Source organism: Gymnoscopelus braueri, assembly GCF_963280865.1.
Source record: "Gymnoscopelus braueri genome assembly, chromosome: 19".
Lineage (NCBI taxonomy): Eukaryota > Metazoa > Chordata > Actinopteri > Myctophiformes > Myctophidae > Gymnoscopelus > Gymnoscopelus braueri.
This window is the reverse complement of record NC_137621.1, coordinates 28224423-28242947: the sequence shown is the minus strand read 5'-3', so window position 1 is coordinate 28242947 and position 18525 is coordinate 28224423. Positions and strand designations below refer to the sequence as shown.

General features: G+C 42.3%; 1 protein-coding gene across 1 annotated transcript; it reads left to right on the top strand.

Annotated features, from left to right (window-relative positions):
• Positions 1-6046: 6046 nt before the first annotated feature.
• On the top strand, positions 6047-18287 carry LOC308075340 (excitatory amino acid transporter 5-like; the record flags this gene model as incomplete). The annotated part of the gene is made up of 12 exons (XM_080415169.1): positions 6047-6211; positions 8218-8297; positions 8908-9123; positions 13208-13250; positions 13943-14156; positions 14640-14739; positions 16021-16254; positions 16777-16971; positions 17119-17253; positions 17391-17529; positions 17883-17963; positions 18094-18287. 12 exons carry the CDS (start codon positions 6047-6049, stop codon positions 18238-18240), a joined length of 1749 nt encoding a protein of 582 aa, XP_080271295.1. The 3' UTR covers positions 18241-18287.
• Positions 18288-18525: the final 238 nt, after the last annotated feature.

Here is an 18525-nt window from a genome sequence, read left to right as displayed (position 1 = left end):
GATTAACTGACTTCCGATTATAAGACTTCAATAGAATATTTAAAAAGCAAATAATGAAATACCTCAGAATATCATATGTGTAGGATGCCAAGCAGTCTGCAGGAATGCCATTTGTGTTGACTGTAAAGTTGAATTTATGTTCTCAGTATGTGTACTTGAATGCACTCAATTCTCTTTTTCTTAAAATGGTGATTTATTTGGACCATACATTTAAATGTAGATTATTTTCTTTTCTTTATGTTTTATTTTTCAAATGTATGTTTTTAAATATATGTTTTGTTTCATATGTGGACCCCAGTGCTTTAGAGCACAGCTAACATCCATGCACTTCATACTCAAGAGTGGGGTTCAGATGGCACAGTGAAAGCATTAGCTGGTTCCTGGTGTCAGTGTGATCTGCGTCGTGATCTGTGTAGGGGAATCCGCATCCCCTAAAGTTTGATTTGGAAAAATTTGAAAACCTGGCAGTGGCAGTGAATGACTTCTGTTGAAGCGGAAGTATATTGTCACATGTTCAGCACAGTAAGTTTGTGTGTGTGTGTGTGTGTGTGTGTGTGTGTGTGTGTGTGTGTGTGTGTGTGTGTGTGTGTGTGTGTGTGTGTGTGTGTGTGTGTGTGTGTGTGTGTGCGTGCGTGCGTGCGTGCGTGCGTGCGTGCGTGCGTACAGTACGTGCGTGTGTGTGTGTGTGTGTGTGTGCGTAAGTACATGTATGTAGGTATGCATGTAGCTGTATTGAATGACACTGGGTGTCCCAGAAGCACTCTCTAACCATTGTCCAAGATAGGGATTAAAGGTTATTGGATTGGCTATGGGATTGGCTATGGGTGATGTACACAACCATTGTCTGGCAGGACAGTGAGGTTTATTGGACCTTTACCCTGCCTGACATGGATGCTTTGATGTCAGCAAACACACATAAGCTACAGAATTTACCTGGCTGATAGCAACACTGGTAAATGGTTGTACAGATTCTGCAGCTAAGCCTTACCATGATTCCCATGAGCACCTTCAAAGTCCAATTCACAGTCCAGTGTTAATTTAACTCTGAAAGTGTAAAAGGTCTGAGTTAAATCTAACAATAAAATACGCAAATATCTCTGTGTGTGTGTTGGTGTGTGTGTGTGTGTGTGTGTGTGTGTGTGTGTGTGTGTGTGTGTGTGTGTGTGTGTGTGTGTGTTGGTGTGTTGGTGTGTGTGTGTGTGTGTGTGTGTGTGTGTGTGTGTGTGTGTGTGTGTGTGTGTGTGTGTGTGTGTGTGTGTGTGTGTGTGTGTGTGTGTGTGTGTGTGTGTGTTTGTGCATGTGTGTGTCTAACATGGGTATAAGGGTACAATGGATATTGCTTTCCCAATTTGATGGATTTTAACAAACATGATTAAATCTAAGATTTATGATGATACTACAACTAAAATAGTAGTGAAATCCTTTGTAAGAATGATCAGTTTGAAGGGTCCAGGTAGCTTCACCAGGCAGTGCATCGACTACGACTGCAACAATAGTAGGGGGTACTAACCACCAAAAATGGCCAAATCGTTACGCGGCGGATAAAAGCATGAAATTTGATACAGATGTCCCTTGGGTCATCCTAAAACATCCTAGAAGGGGTGCCCAAAGGGGTGCCTGGCATTTTGTCCAGAAGCCTGAAAGCTATGCAATCTCTACCATCTCCTGACAAATATGGATGGATTAATGTCGCTGATTCGTGGACACCTTTATGGACACTCTTGCCAGATAGTGAGGATGGGTAAGACCCGATTTTTGAAAAATGTGGACACGGCTCACAAAAGCGCCAATTTTTTTCTACATGCTCTCCATCACCATAGGTTTCATTTTGGAAGGGTAGCCACGTCATCAAGATGGCAGAAGGCGGCCATCTTGGATTGCAAAGATGGCCACCATGTAATATCTATAAGTGCCAATATCTCGGCTTCCAAGCCACTTAGAATGTCAATCTTGGTGTCTAAATATACATTTTCTGGGACAAGGAATGCAATAAAACTATAGGGAATATCAATAAGTGACTAATTCTGCCAATATTAGATAATTTGGTTGATTCTGGCCATATCTGAACACAATTGTATTAAAATGTATGTGTCTGCCTAGTTACTTGGCCTGTCTCTCCTCCCTGTGATTATTAGTTATCTCCACCTGTGTCCTGTTAGTCCCCTAGGGTGTGGGTGTGTCTGGATCTGGTCCCTGCCAGTGTGACCACTTGCATTCACTCACCTGCAATCATGCCTACAGTACGAATATGCCAGTTGTGTCTTTGTTCCCCACATCATGAAACACCTGGAGATCTCCAAAAGAGTTGATGTGGTCTGGGATACGTACATCACCAGCAGCATAAAAGAGTCAACAAGGGAGAAGCGAGGCAAAGGGATACGACGGAAGGTGGCTGGTCAGAACAAGCTGCCGGGGAATTGGTCAGATTTCCTGCGTGATCCTACAAACAAGCAGGAACTCTTTGCCTTTCTCTCTGGGAAGATTGCATCCACTGCCTGGCCAGAGGGCAAGCTGGTCTTCATCACATATGGCATCACAGTGGTCGGCACAGACACCAGCCACTCGATGCTGCCATGTAACCATGAAGAGGCCGACACCAGGATAGTGATTCACCTGCTTGATGCCCTGGAACATGGCTGTTCTACCTGCTTGATACGCACTGTGGATACGGATGTTGTCGTTATCCTCATCGGCAAGTTCCATGCCCTGCTCGCCAAGTATCCAGCTGCAGACATCTGGGTTGCTTTTGGCACTGGCAAGAACTACACCTATGTTCATATAAACACGATCTGCCATGCTCTGGGCAAAGACAAGTCCACAGCACTTCCCGTCTTCCACTGTTACACAGGCTGTGACACAACATCAGCATTCAGCGGGAAAGGGAAGAAGTCAGCATGGGTGGCGTGGAAGTCCTACCCTGAGGTCACCCAGGCCTTCAACTACATGGCAGAAAATCCATACACTTCTGTGACCATAGATGCCCAACACTTTCAGCTTCTTGAGCGTTTCACAGTCATCATGTATAATAAGACAAGTGATATGGAATCTGTCAATGAAGCACGACGAGAGTTGTTCTGCCAGAAGAACAAAACGATGGAACACATTCCACCAACGCAAGATTCACTGCTGCAGCACGTGAAGCGAGTTGCCTACCAGTCTGGGATCTGGTCCACGTCTGAACTGGCCCAGCAGCCGACACCCAGTCCAGAAGGATGGGGATGGACATTGGATGACAACAACCAGGTCTGGCTTCCTGTGTGGAGCATTCTACCGATGGCGTCAAAAGCCTGCAATGAACTGGTCAAGTGCGGTTGTAAAAGACCTTGTGGTGCAAGGTGCTCATGCAAGAAGGCACACTGGAATTGCACAGATCTTTGCAGTTGTCAATGTGACAAATAATTTGCATGTTGTTATCCTGGAAAGTGAAGCTAATAATCTTCAATTCTCTTCATGCTCCATTTTTCAATGTGTCTGAAAATTATGTACATACATTGGCAGAATCAACCAAATTATCTAATCTTGGCAGAATTAGTCACTTATTGATATTCCCTATAGTTTTATTGCATTCCTTGTCCCAGAAAATGTATATTTTGACACCAAGATTGACCTTCTATGTGGCTTGGAAGCCGAGATATTGGCAATTATAGATATTACATGGTGGCCATCTTTGCAATCCAAGATGTCCGCCTTCTGCCATCTTGATGACGTGGCTACCCTTCCAAAATGAAACCTATGGTGATGGAGAGCTTGTAGAAAAAAATTGGCGCTTTTGTGAGCCGTGTCCACATTTTTTTGTTAACAGCCCTCACTAAGAGGCTGCTTAAGTTTGTAGAGAACTCAAGTGTGGCTGCAAAGCTGAGCCCTTCTGTTCGAGAAAGTGTAGATGCCGGGATGCTGGGTTACCTTGCAGAGCATTATGCCAATGTGCTGGTAATTGCGAAATGGCACACATGAATACATGTAGTTACTAAACACTTATCACAAAAAAACAGTAATGATCAAGAAGAAAATACATGAGAAAATAGAGTGTAAAACAAGCAAGAAGATGTAGAGTGCAAAATAAATAAGATGCAGAGAGTAAAATAAGAATATGCAGAGTAAGATAAGATGCAGAGTAAAATAAATAAGAATATGCAGAGAGTTAGATAAATAAAGAAGATTCAAAGAGTACAATAAAAAAATAATGCAGAAAGTAAAATAAATAAGTGATGTAGAAATGAAAACAGAAGGTAGACTACAAAATACGGCAGGTTATGCACTGCATAACCTGTTGTATTGAGTCTGCATAATATGCAGACTGCCATGGTCAACTGTTTAAACAGCCATTTAGAATTTCTTCAACATGGTCCCTTCCTAAAAAGTTTAATAAACAAGCAAACAAACAAATAAATAACCCCTTCTATGTCCCTTTATGTTTTCTTTTGTGTCAACTGCTTTAGGCGGTTACTTGCTGTTTAAAACCTTTGTGGGCACCCCATGTAGGATGCGTTCAGATCACCCAAGGAACATTTGTACCACATTTCATGCTTTTATGAGATTCTTTAGGTATCTTGCATCATCTTTCAACACTGTAGGCGGCCATTTTCAATTTAGTCAATAACTCACTTCCTGTTTCAGATTATTTTGGGCACCCCTTCTAGGATGTGTTAGGATGACCCAAGGGACATATGTGCCAAATTGTATGCTTTTTGGAGATTCTATAGGCTTTTTGAGTCAATCGCCAACACTGTAGGCGGCCATTTTCAATTTAGTCAATAACTCACTTCCTGTTGAAGACTTTTTTGGGCACCCCTTCTAGGATGTCTTAGGATGACCCAAGGGACATGTGTGCCACATTTTATGCTTTTTGGAGATTCTTTAGTTGTCTTTTGAGTCAATCGACAACACTAGGCGGCCATTTTGGATTTTGTCCATAACTCACTTCCTGTTTAAGATTTTTTTGGGCACCCCTTCTAGGATGTTTTAGGATGACCCAAGGGACATCTGTATCACATTTCATGCTTTTATCCGCCGCGTAACGATTTTTCACTTAGTGCCCCCTACTACAATGGGTTTAATTCCTGCCTCAGAAGGACCTTTGCTTTCCTGTGCCTCTCCCCTGTCCTGTCCAAAAGAAAATCAAAAGCCTGACAAGAATATTTAACAACAAAAAGACAATTTAACAGGCTCAGTAGTAGGGAAGAGACCACTGATGGACTTTGGACCAAATATCTCTTATTCTCTGTGATTGCATAACTGCTTGCCATGCCACCAACATAAACCTCTGGTAGATATCACACAGAGATAAAATGGCACAGTGAAGAGCAAATAATGAACAAAATCCCACATGAAATTAAATTTGCCCAGTCTTTGAACAGTTTTAAAAAGCTGTTGAAGAATTGGCTGATGGGCAAGTTAGAATAAAGTCAGGGGCCCCTTGTTGGTCTGCATTGAACCTGGTTGGTATGGCTGGTATTGGGTGTTTTAAAATGTATTGTTTTATTTATTGTTTTATTTGTCTCTTGTTCACTGGTTTTATGAATATGTTGTTGAATGCTATTACTACAGTGATTTGGATTTAGTTATAATAGCATAACACATATGTTATCATTTAGAAACTATACCTACAGTATGTTGCAATTATTTATTTTGGAACCGCAATGGAATTAAGTCTTTTGACTTTTTGTGCTATTCGGATAACTCTACTGTACTATTCACCTCGGTGAATTGTATCATGAATTTTTCAAATAAATCAAATCAAAAATGAAGTCAACTAATCAGTGCTGAAGTCTTCCCCGTAAAACCCTTTAAGCTTGCGTGGTTGAAGCTCTGAATATTCCCAGAGAAGCTAATCCTGTTAGGGACTGATGTACAGGGGAACCTTTAGTCATCACTTTCTCACCATCAGACTAGATGAGCTCTTCGTTGTGAGAACTTTTACCTGTTCAGACAATAACAACCTGTCTTCCGCTGGGAATACGCACACATCCACCTCATTTCACAGAAAGACCACACTGCCACTGGTCACCCAGAGTGTCGCTGGAGTACTGACTGGAACGGGATCACAATGGGGATGTTAAAGACAGCATTTAGGAGTGTTGTGTCACTAAAAGTCCAGGAGTATGTGAAGGACTTCTGCAAGAGGAACGGCCTGCTGACGCTCTCAGTCTTAGCCGTGATTACGGGCTGTGTGCTTGGATTTGGACTTAGGACAATGAACCTGTCCACTCAGGTATGGATGGATGGAATGATGCATGGAATGATGGATTAATGGTCAAAATTATCATCAGAATGATAGGCTATGGATCGTTATGAGGCTTGTACAGTGCAAAGAGAAAAGCTTTTAGAGTCCCATGTGATGTATACATTTTGTACAAAACAGACAAACAGGATTTTGTGCTGTGGAGTTATTAATGGTAAAGTGGCAAGGATTTAATTTGAGAGATTCTGTAACAGTTCAGTAAGATAACTCACGAATAGACTGAAAACATTTTATCTATGAAATGTAAATACAAGTGTCAATATTATATCTGATCTTGGCATTCAGGCTCTATTATTCCCTGCTTAGGGAATCATATATAATGGTAATAATGGTAATAATGGTAATTCCCCTACCATTAGAAGACAATCATTTAAGAGCATGGAGATAATATACATAACAACACCCCCCAGGGGAAAACAGAACCCTTAGGGAAAGCAGAGGTCACTGGTGGTGCTGGGGTGGTAGTGGGAGGAAACAAACACATACCAAACTTCAGTGACACTGACAGCAAGAGCAACAACAGTGAATGAGGGGTGCTTAAATAGACCGCCAGATTGGTCAACTCCTTGACACATCAGTGTTGTAGACACATTATATATACATCATAAACCTCTCGAGTGTGTTTGCCTGAACTAGCTCACAAGCTATATGCATCATTATTGGCAAATATATTATTGGCTTCTCTTCTGTGCCCAAATAGACAAAAGGTAAAGATAATCAGCTTATAGTTTGCAAAGAGTTGGACAGGTTAGCGTATAGTATACCTATCCATGGATATCAAAGGGACTTTGCACACAACTGATTTATGCTTTAGTCACTATGAGTGGCAGTTGGGGCAAACGCTCTCCCCACAACATGATTTACGATTCTGTGCCTATCGGTACATAACTCGGACGGGGCTGAGTAGGCTCAAGTGAACTTCGCAACGTTCGGCACGGCAACTCGCGCGCTTTAGCGCGCTCGTGGTGCCTCTCGTGGCTCAAGTTAGTTTTCGACTGCGGCCCTCCGTCGCAGTCCAAAACTATACTTTATCGGTGAAAAAAACTAGTGTCGAAAGTGGCCCCTACGGGACGAGGCTTCCCATCTCCTGTATACTTCCATGTGTCGCTTTGGAGCATAGAAGCGTGACAACAGACTACAGACCCACGCCCGTGGCCACTCATGCGCAGTAACGGCAAAAACCATGGCCGTAGAGTTAGATAGTCTTTCCAAAGAAGGCTAAATAGCTTGAATTTGGGAAAAGGGAAAAACAGGCTTCCTCACGGTCTGCATAACGCTAATGGTCAATACCTTTGTGCAAGTTCAGATCAATTGCTCAAGCCAGTGAGGAGAAAAATACGGAACAGAGAGTATGACTGACTTTCCTTAATGATATGTAGGATAGGATAAGGTTTGGTTGTGTTCCATTCAGGTCAAACAGAGTCAGGGTGCTAGACCATACTACTATTGTGCATGTTGGCTCACTGGAAAGGCTCTGCCAAACTATCAGAGCTTTAATTAGTAGGCTACACACACACACACACACACACACACACACACACACACACACACACACACACACACACACACACACACACACACACACACACACACACACACTTCCATCTTACTAGCAGTTCCTTCGTGAAAGCCCCCCCCCCATACCACAACCCATCTTCCGAGCAGTGTAAACCCCCCACAGCGGAACAGACCAAACTTTCCACATGTCACAAATATTAATTGAAATACAAATTCAATTGAGCCAAAAGTATTCATATAGATGTATTGTGTAATAATAATAATCATCTTAACTAAGTAATCACTTCCACTGCATTTGAACTGATGTTCAACTTAAAAGGTGTGTTCAAGGAAGCAGTAATGGCTTATGTTGGTCTTTATGTTGGTCTAACTGGTAAAAATACAGTCTGTTTCCATTAGTTTAACAAGACCTACACCGTATTTATATGCTTTCCTATGCTCATACACTTCTCCCAAAGGCCAAGATCTACTTCTCTTTCCCTGGAGAGCTGCTGATGAGGATGCTTAAGATGTTGATTCTACCTCTCATCACCTCTAGGTAAAACACTAGACTATTAGCAATGCTAGGCTACAACGTTAATGCTAGGCTAATGTTAGAAGATACCTGAATCATTTGGCCAGTGGTTCTCAACCTTTTTTTCTGGATCAGGGCCTATTTGAAAATCTCAAAAGTGTTAGCGGTGGAACATAGTATACTTTAAGTTCCTATTTATCGGTATCATAATGAAACCTCATTTTGCTCAAGGTCTTAAATAAAAATACCATGGCATTTTCTTTTTCTGATTTGTTTTATATTGATGTTATTTTATCATCAAAATCATAGTTATTTTTGCCAATTATTTGGAGGCCACCGGTGGGCCCCAACCCACAGCTTGAGATCCACGGTTCTCCATGTGTGGTCCAGGGGGAACCCCTGTAGATACGTAACTACCTACTTCCATTCGTGCCATCAATAATGGAAGCAGGAGGAGGTAGCTATTATTATCTGGATCTTGTGATCATGTCTCTATGTCTATGTTTATGTCTTGTGTATGTTTACTGTGTTTTGGAGTTTCTTATTAGTGTCTGCTGTAACATAAAGTGCCCAGTCTGGGACATGATAAACTTGAACTTGAACTTGTCCTAACTAACCTGTCCTATTTGCCCAGTCTCATGTCCGGTCTGTCAGCCATGGACACGAAGGCTAGCGGTCGGCTAGGGATCCTGACCATCACCTACTACCTGTGGACCACATTCATAGCTGTCATTGTGGGTATAGTGCTGGTGCTAATCATTCACCCAGGCACGGGAACCGAGAAGGAAGGTCACCATGGAGGATCAGGGCCTGTCATGACCTCTGCCGATGCTCTTTTAGATCTAATCAGGTACAGATTGTCTCTCTCTCTCTCTCTCTCTCTCTCTCTCTCTCTCTCTCTCTCTCTCTCTCTCTCTCTCTCTCATACACACACACACACACACACACACACACACACACACACACACACACACACACACACACACACACACGCACACACACACTTGCCTGCTTGCAAATACACAAATACAGTGAAATCCTCAGTTTCTCAAATTACATGTTTCTTACACGTGTCAACATAATTGTTCAATCTTTCAAAATAAAATGGTAAGATATTTTAATAGATGACAAACTGTCACAAACATGGTCTTGACGTCATGTAGATGTCTCTTCCGTCAGCATTGCAATGCAGCCTGAAATTGCAATTAAGCTTAATTAATTGGCTTCTTTTTTTTAATTGGCAGACACCACTTGTGAGTGAATTACAAATAAAATACTTAACCGAATAAGACTTTCCAGGGCCTCAAATTACTGATCTTAATGAATATTTTAAACAATCTGTATGGCAGAGACAATTTATACAATACAGATAATACAGATATCAAACTTAGGCATTGTAGCTTTAAGCTAAATACAGTAACTACCTTAGCCCAAACTTAGGCATTGCAGCTTTAAGCTAAATACAGTAACTACCTTAGCCCAAACTTAGGCATTGCAGCTTTAAGCTAAATACAGTAACTACCTTAGCCCAAACTTAGGCATTGCAGCTCTAAGCTAAATACAGTAACTACCTTAGCACCCTAAGGTAGTCTCCTCTATTTTTTAAGAAAGAATTTTTTAAAGAAAACCATGTATTTCATTTCTGATAGATCTGGCAGATCACAAGATCATTCAGTAGTCTGCTGTGGTTTTGCAGCTTATCGTTTTTTTAAGGCATGAGGATTTGCTATGTAACACCCTATAATTCCTTGTAAAACCATTCCAGACCTATTAAAGCCAGTACAGTTCCAACAAAAACCCAGTGTCCTCCCTAGATTACTCTTTCCAGGAAGCTGAGCTCCTTAATCACAAACTCTTAAGTGACTTTAGTGCTGAGCCACGCAGGAATAAATGTATAGAACGGACATTTTCATTCACTGGTTCAATGTTACCCAGTAGCTTATTTTTTGTTTCTAGATTTTAGTTAACATTTTATATAAAAAAGGAACATTTGGGGCCCTGTGTGTGGAGATCACTGGGCCCTTGCATTAATCTGCATATGACAGGGTCATATGCCCTCTGTAGATTCACACAACTAAGCTTTGGCCAGTGGTCTAAGCATTTCATGTTGAAGGAGGAAAAGGTGATGTTCAATAGTTCCAGCGGCACTCCTGCATCAGCGACTGGCCTAAGAATAGACAGCCGTTATATCATGATCTGTTAATCTCCTGCTTTCACAGAAGTTCTGCGAAAGCAGGAGATTAACAGAAGGACCCTGTGTGCTGTTCACTTCACTGCACGCCTGCGACGTGGTAGACGTACACAGGCTTACACGTGTACATCCATGTCAGAGATTGGCCCCGGTCATTAGGGAGGTTAAGAGGGACTTGGAATGGTGGCATGACCTCCCATTATCATTCCTGGGACGGACAGGTTTAATAAAAATGAATACTCTTCCCCGCCTTTTATACCCTTTACAGATGCTTCCCTTATGGGTATCAAAAAAAGATGTCAGAGATCTGGAGAAGGCTTTCTCTAAGTTTATCTGGCATGGAAAAAGACCTAGGCAAAAGTTTAAAATCTTGCAGTTACCAACGAGCAGAGCTGGCCTGGCCATGCCAAATATACTTTTCTTTAACTGGGCCTGTCATGCTCGTTTCATTTGGGAATGGCTCCAAGCCTATTTACACAATAAGAACTGTGTGGACTCGTGGGGCTGCTCACCAAATTCACTATGGGCCCTTGTAACTGATAATAAAGATAAAATTCATAGAGAGATACGAGGAAACCCAATTATCTATACTTCTATCAGAATATGGCGACAGATTAGCACCTATGTAGGTAGAGGAGACCTAAGGTCACTGCTAACACCCATTTCTAGTAAGATGAATTTGGCCCAGGATTTAGCTCGGCAATCTTCAAGACCTGGCATTCTCGAGGGCTTAGAATACTGGGTGATTTATTCAAAGATGGTGTTTTGATGTCGTTTCAGCAGTTACAGACGCAATTCAATCTCCCAAGGGAACATTTTTTTGTTTTTTTGCAAATACGTCACTATATTAAAGAGGAGGAGTTCACCCAAAAAATTACTTATTTTCTATCAATTGCACACCCTATGAAGCCTTGAATCCATGGATTCTTTTTTGTTTTTGTCGCATTCTTAAGCTAATAATTTGATTCCCGTCTCCTACCGACTAACATATCCGGTAGGAGACACAAAGTAGATTATTTGTGTCTCCTACCGGAAATACACACGGTCATCAAATTATTGTCTTAGGAATGCCACAAAAACAAAAATAAATCCATGAAATCAAGGCTTCATGGGGTGTGTAATTGATAGAAAATAAGTATTTTTTTGGGTGAACTCCTCCTTTAATACATTACGTTTGCCCCCACAACCTGGATCCCTATATAGCAAAGTGGAGGACCTCCTATGCAAACGTAGTGATGTATCACATTTCATCTCATCCTTCTATTCCTTGTTGTACTCGCTGGACTCCCTGGAGGTACAATCCATCCGCAAGTGGGAGAGCGATTTTAACAATGAATATATCGAGGACGACTGGCAAGAGGCCATTGATTCTGTTAAAAATGTGTTCACCTGTAATAGACTAAGAGAAACGCAATATAAAATCTTTCACAGACTGCACATCACACCTGTGTTACTAAACAAAATGGACCGTTCAAGATCTCCTCTGTGCACTAAATGTCACACAGATCTTGGAACCTACTACCACTACTTTTGGGAATGTAAGTGGATATCTAGGTTTTGGGGCACAGGAGTTAAGCGATATCTTTAAGGTTAAAATAAAGAAGGATCCGGGAGCTTTCATTCTGGGACTCCCTTCCAAAGAGATTAATCTGACACCCTCACAATTTAAGTTATTTGACAAATTCTTATTATTAGCTCGTAAATGCATTTTAATCAATTGGATTAAGGATAAGCCCCCCACCATACAACTTTGGTATAAAGAGATTTTTGGTGTACTCCCCCACGAAAGACTGTGTGCAGTACACAGAGGCAATGAAGCCTCGTTTCTGAAGTTGTGGGCCCCACTAATAGACTACTTCCCCGCCGAAATCTCTCGGATCCTTCTAAAAGGTCAATGCACTGTGGGCCTGAACCCTCCCCTTAGATAGGACTTTGATGATTATGCCGATGCATCAATGTGACCATGAGCTATATGGAGTGTGGTGACCTGTCTTAAGTGCCTGGCTATGCTTTTAGGGCTATGCACATGTGTCATGTTTCACTAGCCAATCACAGTCCTGAATAGACTGTGATTGGCCAATCACGGTGCAGGGTTAGGGGGGTACACTGGTGGCCAATCACAGCGCAGGATTGGGGGGTGCAAATATCCAAACCTCACATATAGGGGCGGTTTCACCGCCCAAAAAGTAGAGATTCAATAAAGCCTTCTTAGCTTAGATTATATTTAGAGCTGTGTGGTCAGAGCTCGGTGGGCCAGTGGCTCTTGGTCAAAAGCCAGGTATGTGTGTGTGACCTCTTACACGTTTGATGAGCTTAGTGTCAGAGGTCAGTGCTCCATAAATCTTCCTTACTAACCACATATGAACCTTAGCGTCCCGATTCTGGGGTGAACATTCTGTGGTGTGGTGCCGCGTTGTGACTTGTGAGCTTGTAGCTCTGTTTTCGGCGTATATATTTGGTGTAGAAGGAAAAAAAGAGGGATCCAACATGTGAACCCTGGGGGACCCTGGTCAACTACGTATATTGTATTTATGCCAAAACATTTATGAAAAAAAAAAAAAATGTGGAGATACGGGCAGGTTTTCTGCCCGACAAGTGACTACTGTATGCAAGTAGAAAACCTCCCAAGCATAAACTCTCCTGTGACTTCACACCGATCAAGCTATGGCTTTTTGATGAATGAGATGTTATACAAGAATACAAATATTATAATCATAAGATAAATATCTCTTAACCTTTACAGGAATATGATCCCTTCCAATCTGATTGAAGCCACTTTCCAACAGGTGAGTGGATGAGGACACTAAAATGTATTAAAGTTCTCCTTACGAGACATGCAACTGACATGCATGTTGTTGCTGTTGGGTGGAAAAACTGTAAAAAGAAATGTTCCTGTTGTTGTTCAACACTCTTGTACGATGAAGAAGGGCATTCATTTACTAAAAAACATACATAATTTAAATATGGAATACGAGGGTTCTTCCCGACAGCAACGATGTCTGACCTCCTCTCTACCTTTTCCTTTAGCTGGATTTAAACTCAGTGAGAGTATGTGTTACTTTCTATGAATTGAGTACAAAGGACCCCAATGGAAACAAGTCATAGACTTTCTTGGGTTTACAATCCTCTTAACAGACCTTGTATTGAACTTGTACTTCCCTGTGCTTGTCTCTGCAAACTGTTAATAAAGTATTCAGTCAATCAATACTGTGCATGTATGTAATGCGTGTATTAACCACTTAAGGATATTGGAAACGGCTGATCTACAAGCTCGCAACTTGTGTTTTTGTGATGTGTTGTGAGCTTGTATACCTGCTATTTGAAAAAAAGAAAAGAAATATTTTGAAAATACTTTGAAAAACTATTTTTAAAAACATTTTTTCTTATAATGTCCAAAATAGGGACGCCAGGTTTAAAGTAGTTAACTGGTTGAGCCCTAAGTTGAGCCCTGTTTGCTGTTCTCTCTTCAACACCACAGTACAAAACAGAACTGGTGCCCATCGTGCAGAGTTCCAGCGTGAAAGAGTCTCAGGCCAACTTTGTGTACGTGATGCCCGACTACCACAACCCTCAGCTGGGGCACCCCGTGTTTCTGGAGATCACACCTGCTCCTGACATCAAGTACAAGATCAAACCGGGTAGCAGCAAGGGCATGAACGTGCTGGGCATTGTCATCTTCTCCACCACCATGGGTAAGGTGCACAGATGTACTGTATATCGTTGTTGAATATTGTCAATCAAACAAACTGTGTTCAAATCGGATCCTCACAAGCTCTTGTTAGTACTTTTCATTGGTTAGGGTTACCAATGAACATTCAAAATATTTCCAAAATAGCAAAAAATAGCTGTTTTACATGCTCTCAACGAGCTTATAGATCGGCTATTTTTGCTATTTTTGTTTGACAATCTTGTACAATGCAGTAGGACATTCATTTACAAAAAACATAAAGTTGAAATATCTTGAGACAGGGAGAACGCTATTGAACACACATTCTGTAGCAATGATTACTATCTGAATAGAGCTTTAAATAATATCACTTACACTACCCTAAATGTTCAATTCAAATTTACGCTCTGGATTTTAATGCACACACATGCGCATGCGCTCACGCACGCACGCAAGCACACAACAAACAATCTGAACATTTTACATTGTTTTATATTGTTCTATGCAGGCCTGCTGCTGGGGAAGATGGGGGAGCGCGGTGCGCCACTGGTCAATGTGTGCCAGTGCATCAATGAGTGTGTCATGAAGATTATCAACGCAGCCATGTGGTACGACCCTAGATCTCTGTTTCTGAAGAACATCCCTCTGTCTTGTGTACAAACGGAAACACTTGTGTCCGATTACAGAGTAGATGAGATTATGTCTAAAAATAAGCATTAACAGGAACCTGACAGAGACACGGCTTAAGGTCTTCTGAACAGTCCTTAATATTCCGTCAATTTCCGTGGCAACAGATGATAGTGACCAGTGGCTTGCTTCAAAATCAATCCCCTGAATTGAATTAGAAGAACAAAGGTATACAATGGTCTAAAGAAAAACAAATTACTTCTTGACCTTGCAGGTGAGAGAAGGAAAAAAAAACTCACCTTGAAGAAAACGAAAGAGACTAAGAACAAAGATGAGAGGTAAAGGTTAAACAGGCAGTGCGCAGTCGTACAACAATATCAACAGAATAAATGACTAGTGAGGAAATGTCCTACCTTATAAATTCATGCAATTTAATTCATGGTGATTTAGGGAGAGAAAGAGGAAAGAAAGAGAGAAAACAGAAAAAAAAGAAAGGGGAGTGGGTCTACTCTTCCTGTGAGAAAGTAAACATCACATCATTTAATCACAGTAGGCTACATGATGTGACACCCAAGCGAATGAAGGGTGAGTACTTCCTAAAGCAGCTTTAGGTCTTAGGGTCAACATGTAAACATGCAAACACTGAGCCAGAATGCGTAAGACAACTGCTGTCGTGTGGGTCACACTTACACGACAGCGGGTATGCACATTAATGAAAACATGACAACTTAATGCTGCGCGCACAATTAGGCCACGTGTAGGCTACTTTGGTCCTGGACCTGATGAGACGAAGGAGGAGCCCGGCCAGGAGGCCACCCACAGAGCCTAGTCCCTCCACATGCCAGAGTCCCAGTCTACCTAGAGTAGTTCCGGAGAAGCGGATTGAGTGGCCCTGTCTTTCCCTAATAGGACTGACCGTGGGTAGCTACTGGGACGTAAGTCAGGGCTTGATCAACCCCGGCTGGGTCACCTGGGCGAGGGTGTATGTTGTTGCGAGACCCGAAACACCCGATGACCCCAGGCTACAACACTGATGATACGTCCCAGGTGCATCCATGTGATGTTTTCTTTATAGGTAGCCCCCCAGCTGTCATTATAAATGTTCCTTTCACGTTGAACTGCATTTCGACTTATTGTGCTGTAATGTATTGCATTTCATTCTAATCTAGTTAATTGAATTATTAGCTAGTGTCCAAAGGACACTTAAATAACATCCTTCGTCTTTCTCTCTTTCTTTCTCCTCCTCCCGATTTTCTGTGCAGGTATTTTCCATTTGGCATCGTGTTCCTGGTGGCAGGGAAGATTCTGGACATGCAAGACCCAGCCCACCTAGGAGAGAAACTGGGCATGTACTTCATCACAGTGCTTGCAGGCCTGTTTGTCCACGGCCTCATTCTCCTCCCTCTCTTCTTCTTCGTGCTGACACATAAAAATCCCTTCACCTACATCAGAGGCCTGCTGCAGGCCCTGGTCATCGCACTTGCCACCTCATCCAGGTAACAGGCAACAGGTCTTGTGTTGTTATCTTTATTCAGTTATTTTATGTGTATTTTCTCCACCTTTTCTGTTACAGATTAATCACATTTTACAGTAGATCCGTGCTGAGTGCATCTCAATCAACCCATGCCTGTCCATCTACTGTACATGTGACACACATGTTATTGGCACATGTTTTCTTGTCTGCAACCATAAATTCATTAAACACTTTCAACCTGCCGTCCCAAATTTGTGCATGTCATTATAAAGCGAACATTTTCTAAAAGTTTATATCATTTTTTTTTTTTTACAACGTCTAATTCCTTCTTGGAGAATCTAGCAGGTGTGAGGGGCACCCCAAAGATAGCTATCAAGGGACAAGTTTCTAAGTTGATATTAAGGGCATGTCAAAAAAAAACTTGCTTGGCACAAGCTGGTATAATATGACTGTGTCATTCTTATTTTTTTAATAGGGCTTAAATGGTTCCTTTTCAAAATCAGGATAACTTACTTCCTTATTCCCATTCTTAATGTCTCTGCAGCTCAGCCACTCTGCCTATCACCATGAAGTGTCTTTTGGAGAACTGTGGGGTTGACAGGCAGATTGCTCGCTTTGTTCTGCCAGTGGGGGCTACTATCAACATGGATGGAACGGCCCTGTATGAAGCCGTGGCGGCCATCTTCATTGCTCAGGTCAACGATTATGAGCTGGACTTTGGCCAGTTGGTCACTATCAGGTGAGGATGGACAAACCTCTGCTAACTTTTGTCACTTTTTCTCCCCGCCTTTCTGTCTCACCCTCTGTCTCTCTCCCCTGAACATGACTTTGTTGTGTGATATATCACAAACATCACATCCCTAACATCCTGATCCTTTCTCATCAGTATCACGGCAACCGCGGCCAGCATAGGGGCAGCTGGAATTCCTCAAGCCGGCCTGGTTACCATGGTGATTGTCCTGACCTCAGTAGGGTTACCACCTGACGACATCACACTGATTGTGGCCATCGATTGGGTCCTGTGAGTATCACTAACAATTAACATGCCATAATAGCCATTAATCGGGGGGATATATTTAATAGCATCTTTTGCGAGGCAGCTTTGGAGGTTAGTGCTGAACTTAGAGAACAGAACTGATTTTCTTCTGACTGGTTCAGCGATCGCTTCCGTACGATGATCAATGTTCTTGGGGATGGCTTGGCTGCTGGGATAATGGCCCATCTATGCAAGGAAGACTTTGAGAGGGCAGCTGAGAGGGCCACTCCTACCCCCAGCAATGCCGGACGAACTGTTCGGGTAAGGAGAAGGAATGATGAGTGACAGTGGGAATGTGAAGGAGATATGTCAGCCAACCTGACATATCCAGCAACAGCATCAGCTAATATCTCTAAGTGTCCCAGCTAAGCATATTGTTTATGGCCTCTTTCCCCACAGAGAGACACAGTAATCTCCTTGGGCAATGAGAGCATCGCTTTGTCTGAAGCTCCCCTGATGCATGGCGGACGAACTGTTCGGGTAAGGAGAAGGAACGATCAGTGACAGTGGGAATGTGAAGGAGATGGCCCATAAGCCAACCTGACATATCCAGCAACAGCATCAGCTAATTTATCTAAGTGTCCCAGCTAAGCATATTGTTTATTTCCCCACAGAGAGACACAGTAATCTCCTTGGGCAATCAGAGCATCGCTTTGTCTGAAGCTCCCCTGATGCATGGCGGACGAACTGGACGGGTAAGGAAAAGGAATGATCAGTGACAGTGGGAATGTGAGATAGCCCAAAAGCCAACCTGACATATCCAGCAACAGCATCAGCTAATTTATCTAAGTGTCCCAGCTAAGCATATTGTTTATTTCCCCACAGAGAGACACAGTAATCTCCTTGGGCAATCAGAGCATCGCTTTGTCTGAAGCTCCCCTGCTGGCACATCGCTGTGATTATGTGTACGAGGTGGAGGGGGACAACGTAACAGAAAAACCTGTGACTTGCTACAACCTCTGCCATATCTGAGGCAACACACAACTCACGATCACCTCCCAGGACAACTAAGGAACCACCAACATCAGAGTTCAACTTTAGACTTCAGTTGGAGAGCACAGCAGACAAAAATCTAAACGTTATGACCTCAATTCAGGTCATTCTACTTTTCAGGGTTTTTTTGTTAGAGGGGGGTTGGCAATGTCCACTGTGGCAATGTTACCGTGCCTAAATTTGTGTTATATTGTGATGTTCCAGGAAGAATGTTATTAATCACATCTGTGCCATGAAGGAAGAAAAACTTTCTTCTAGTTATTG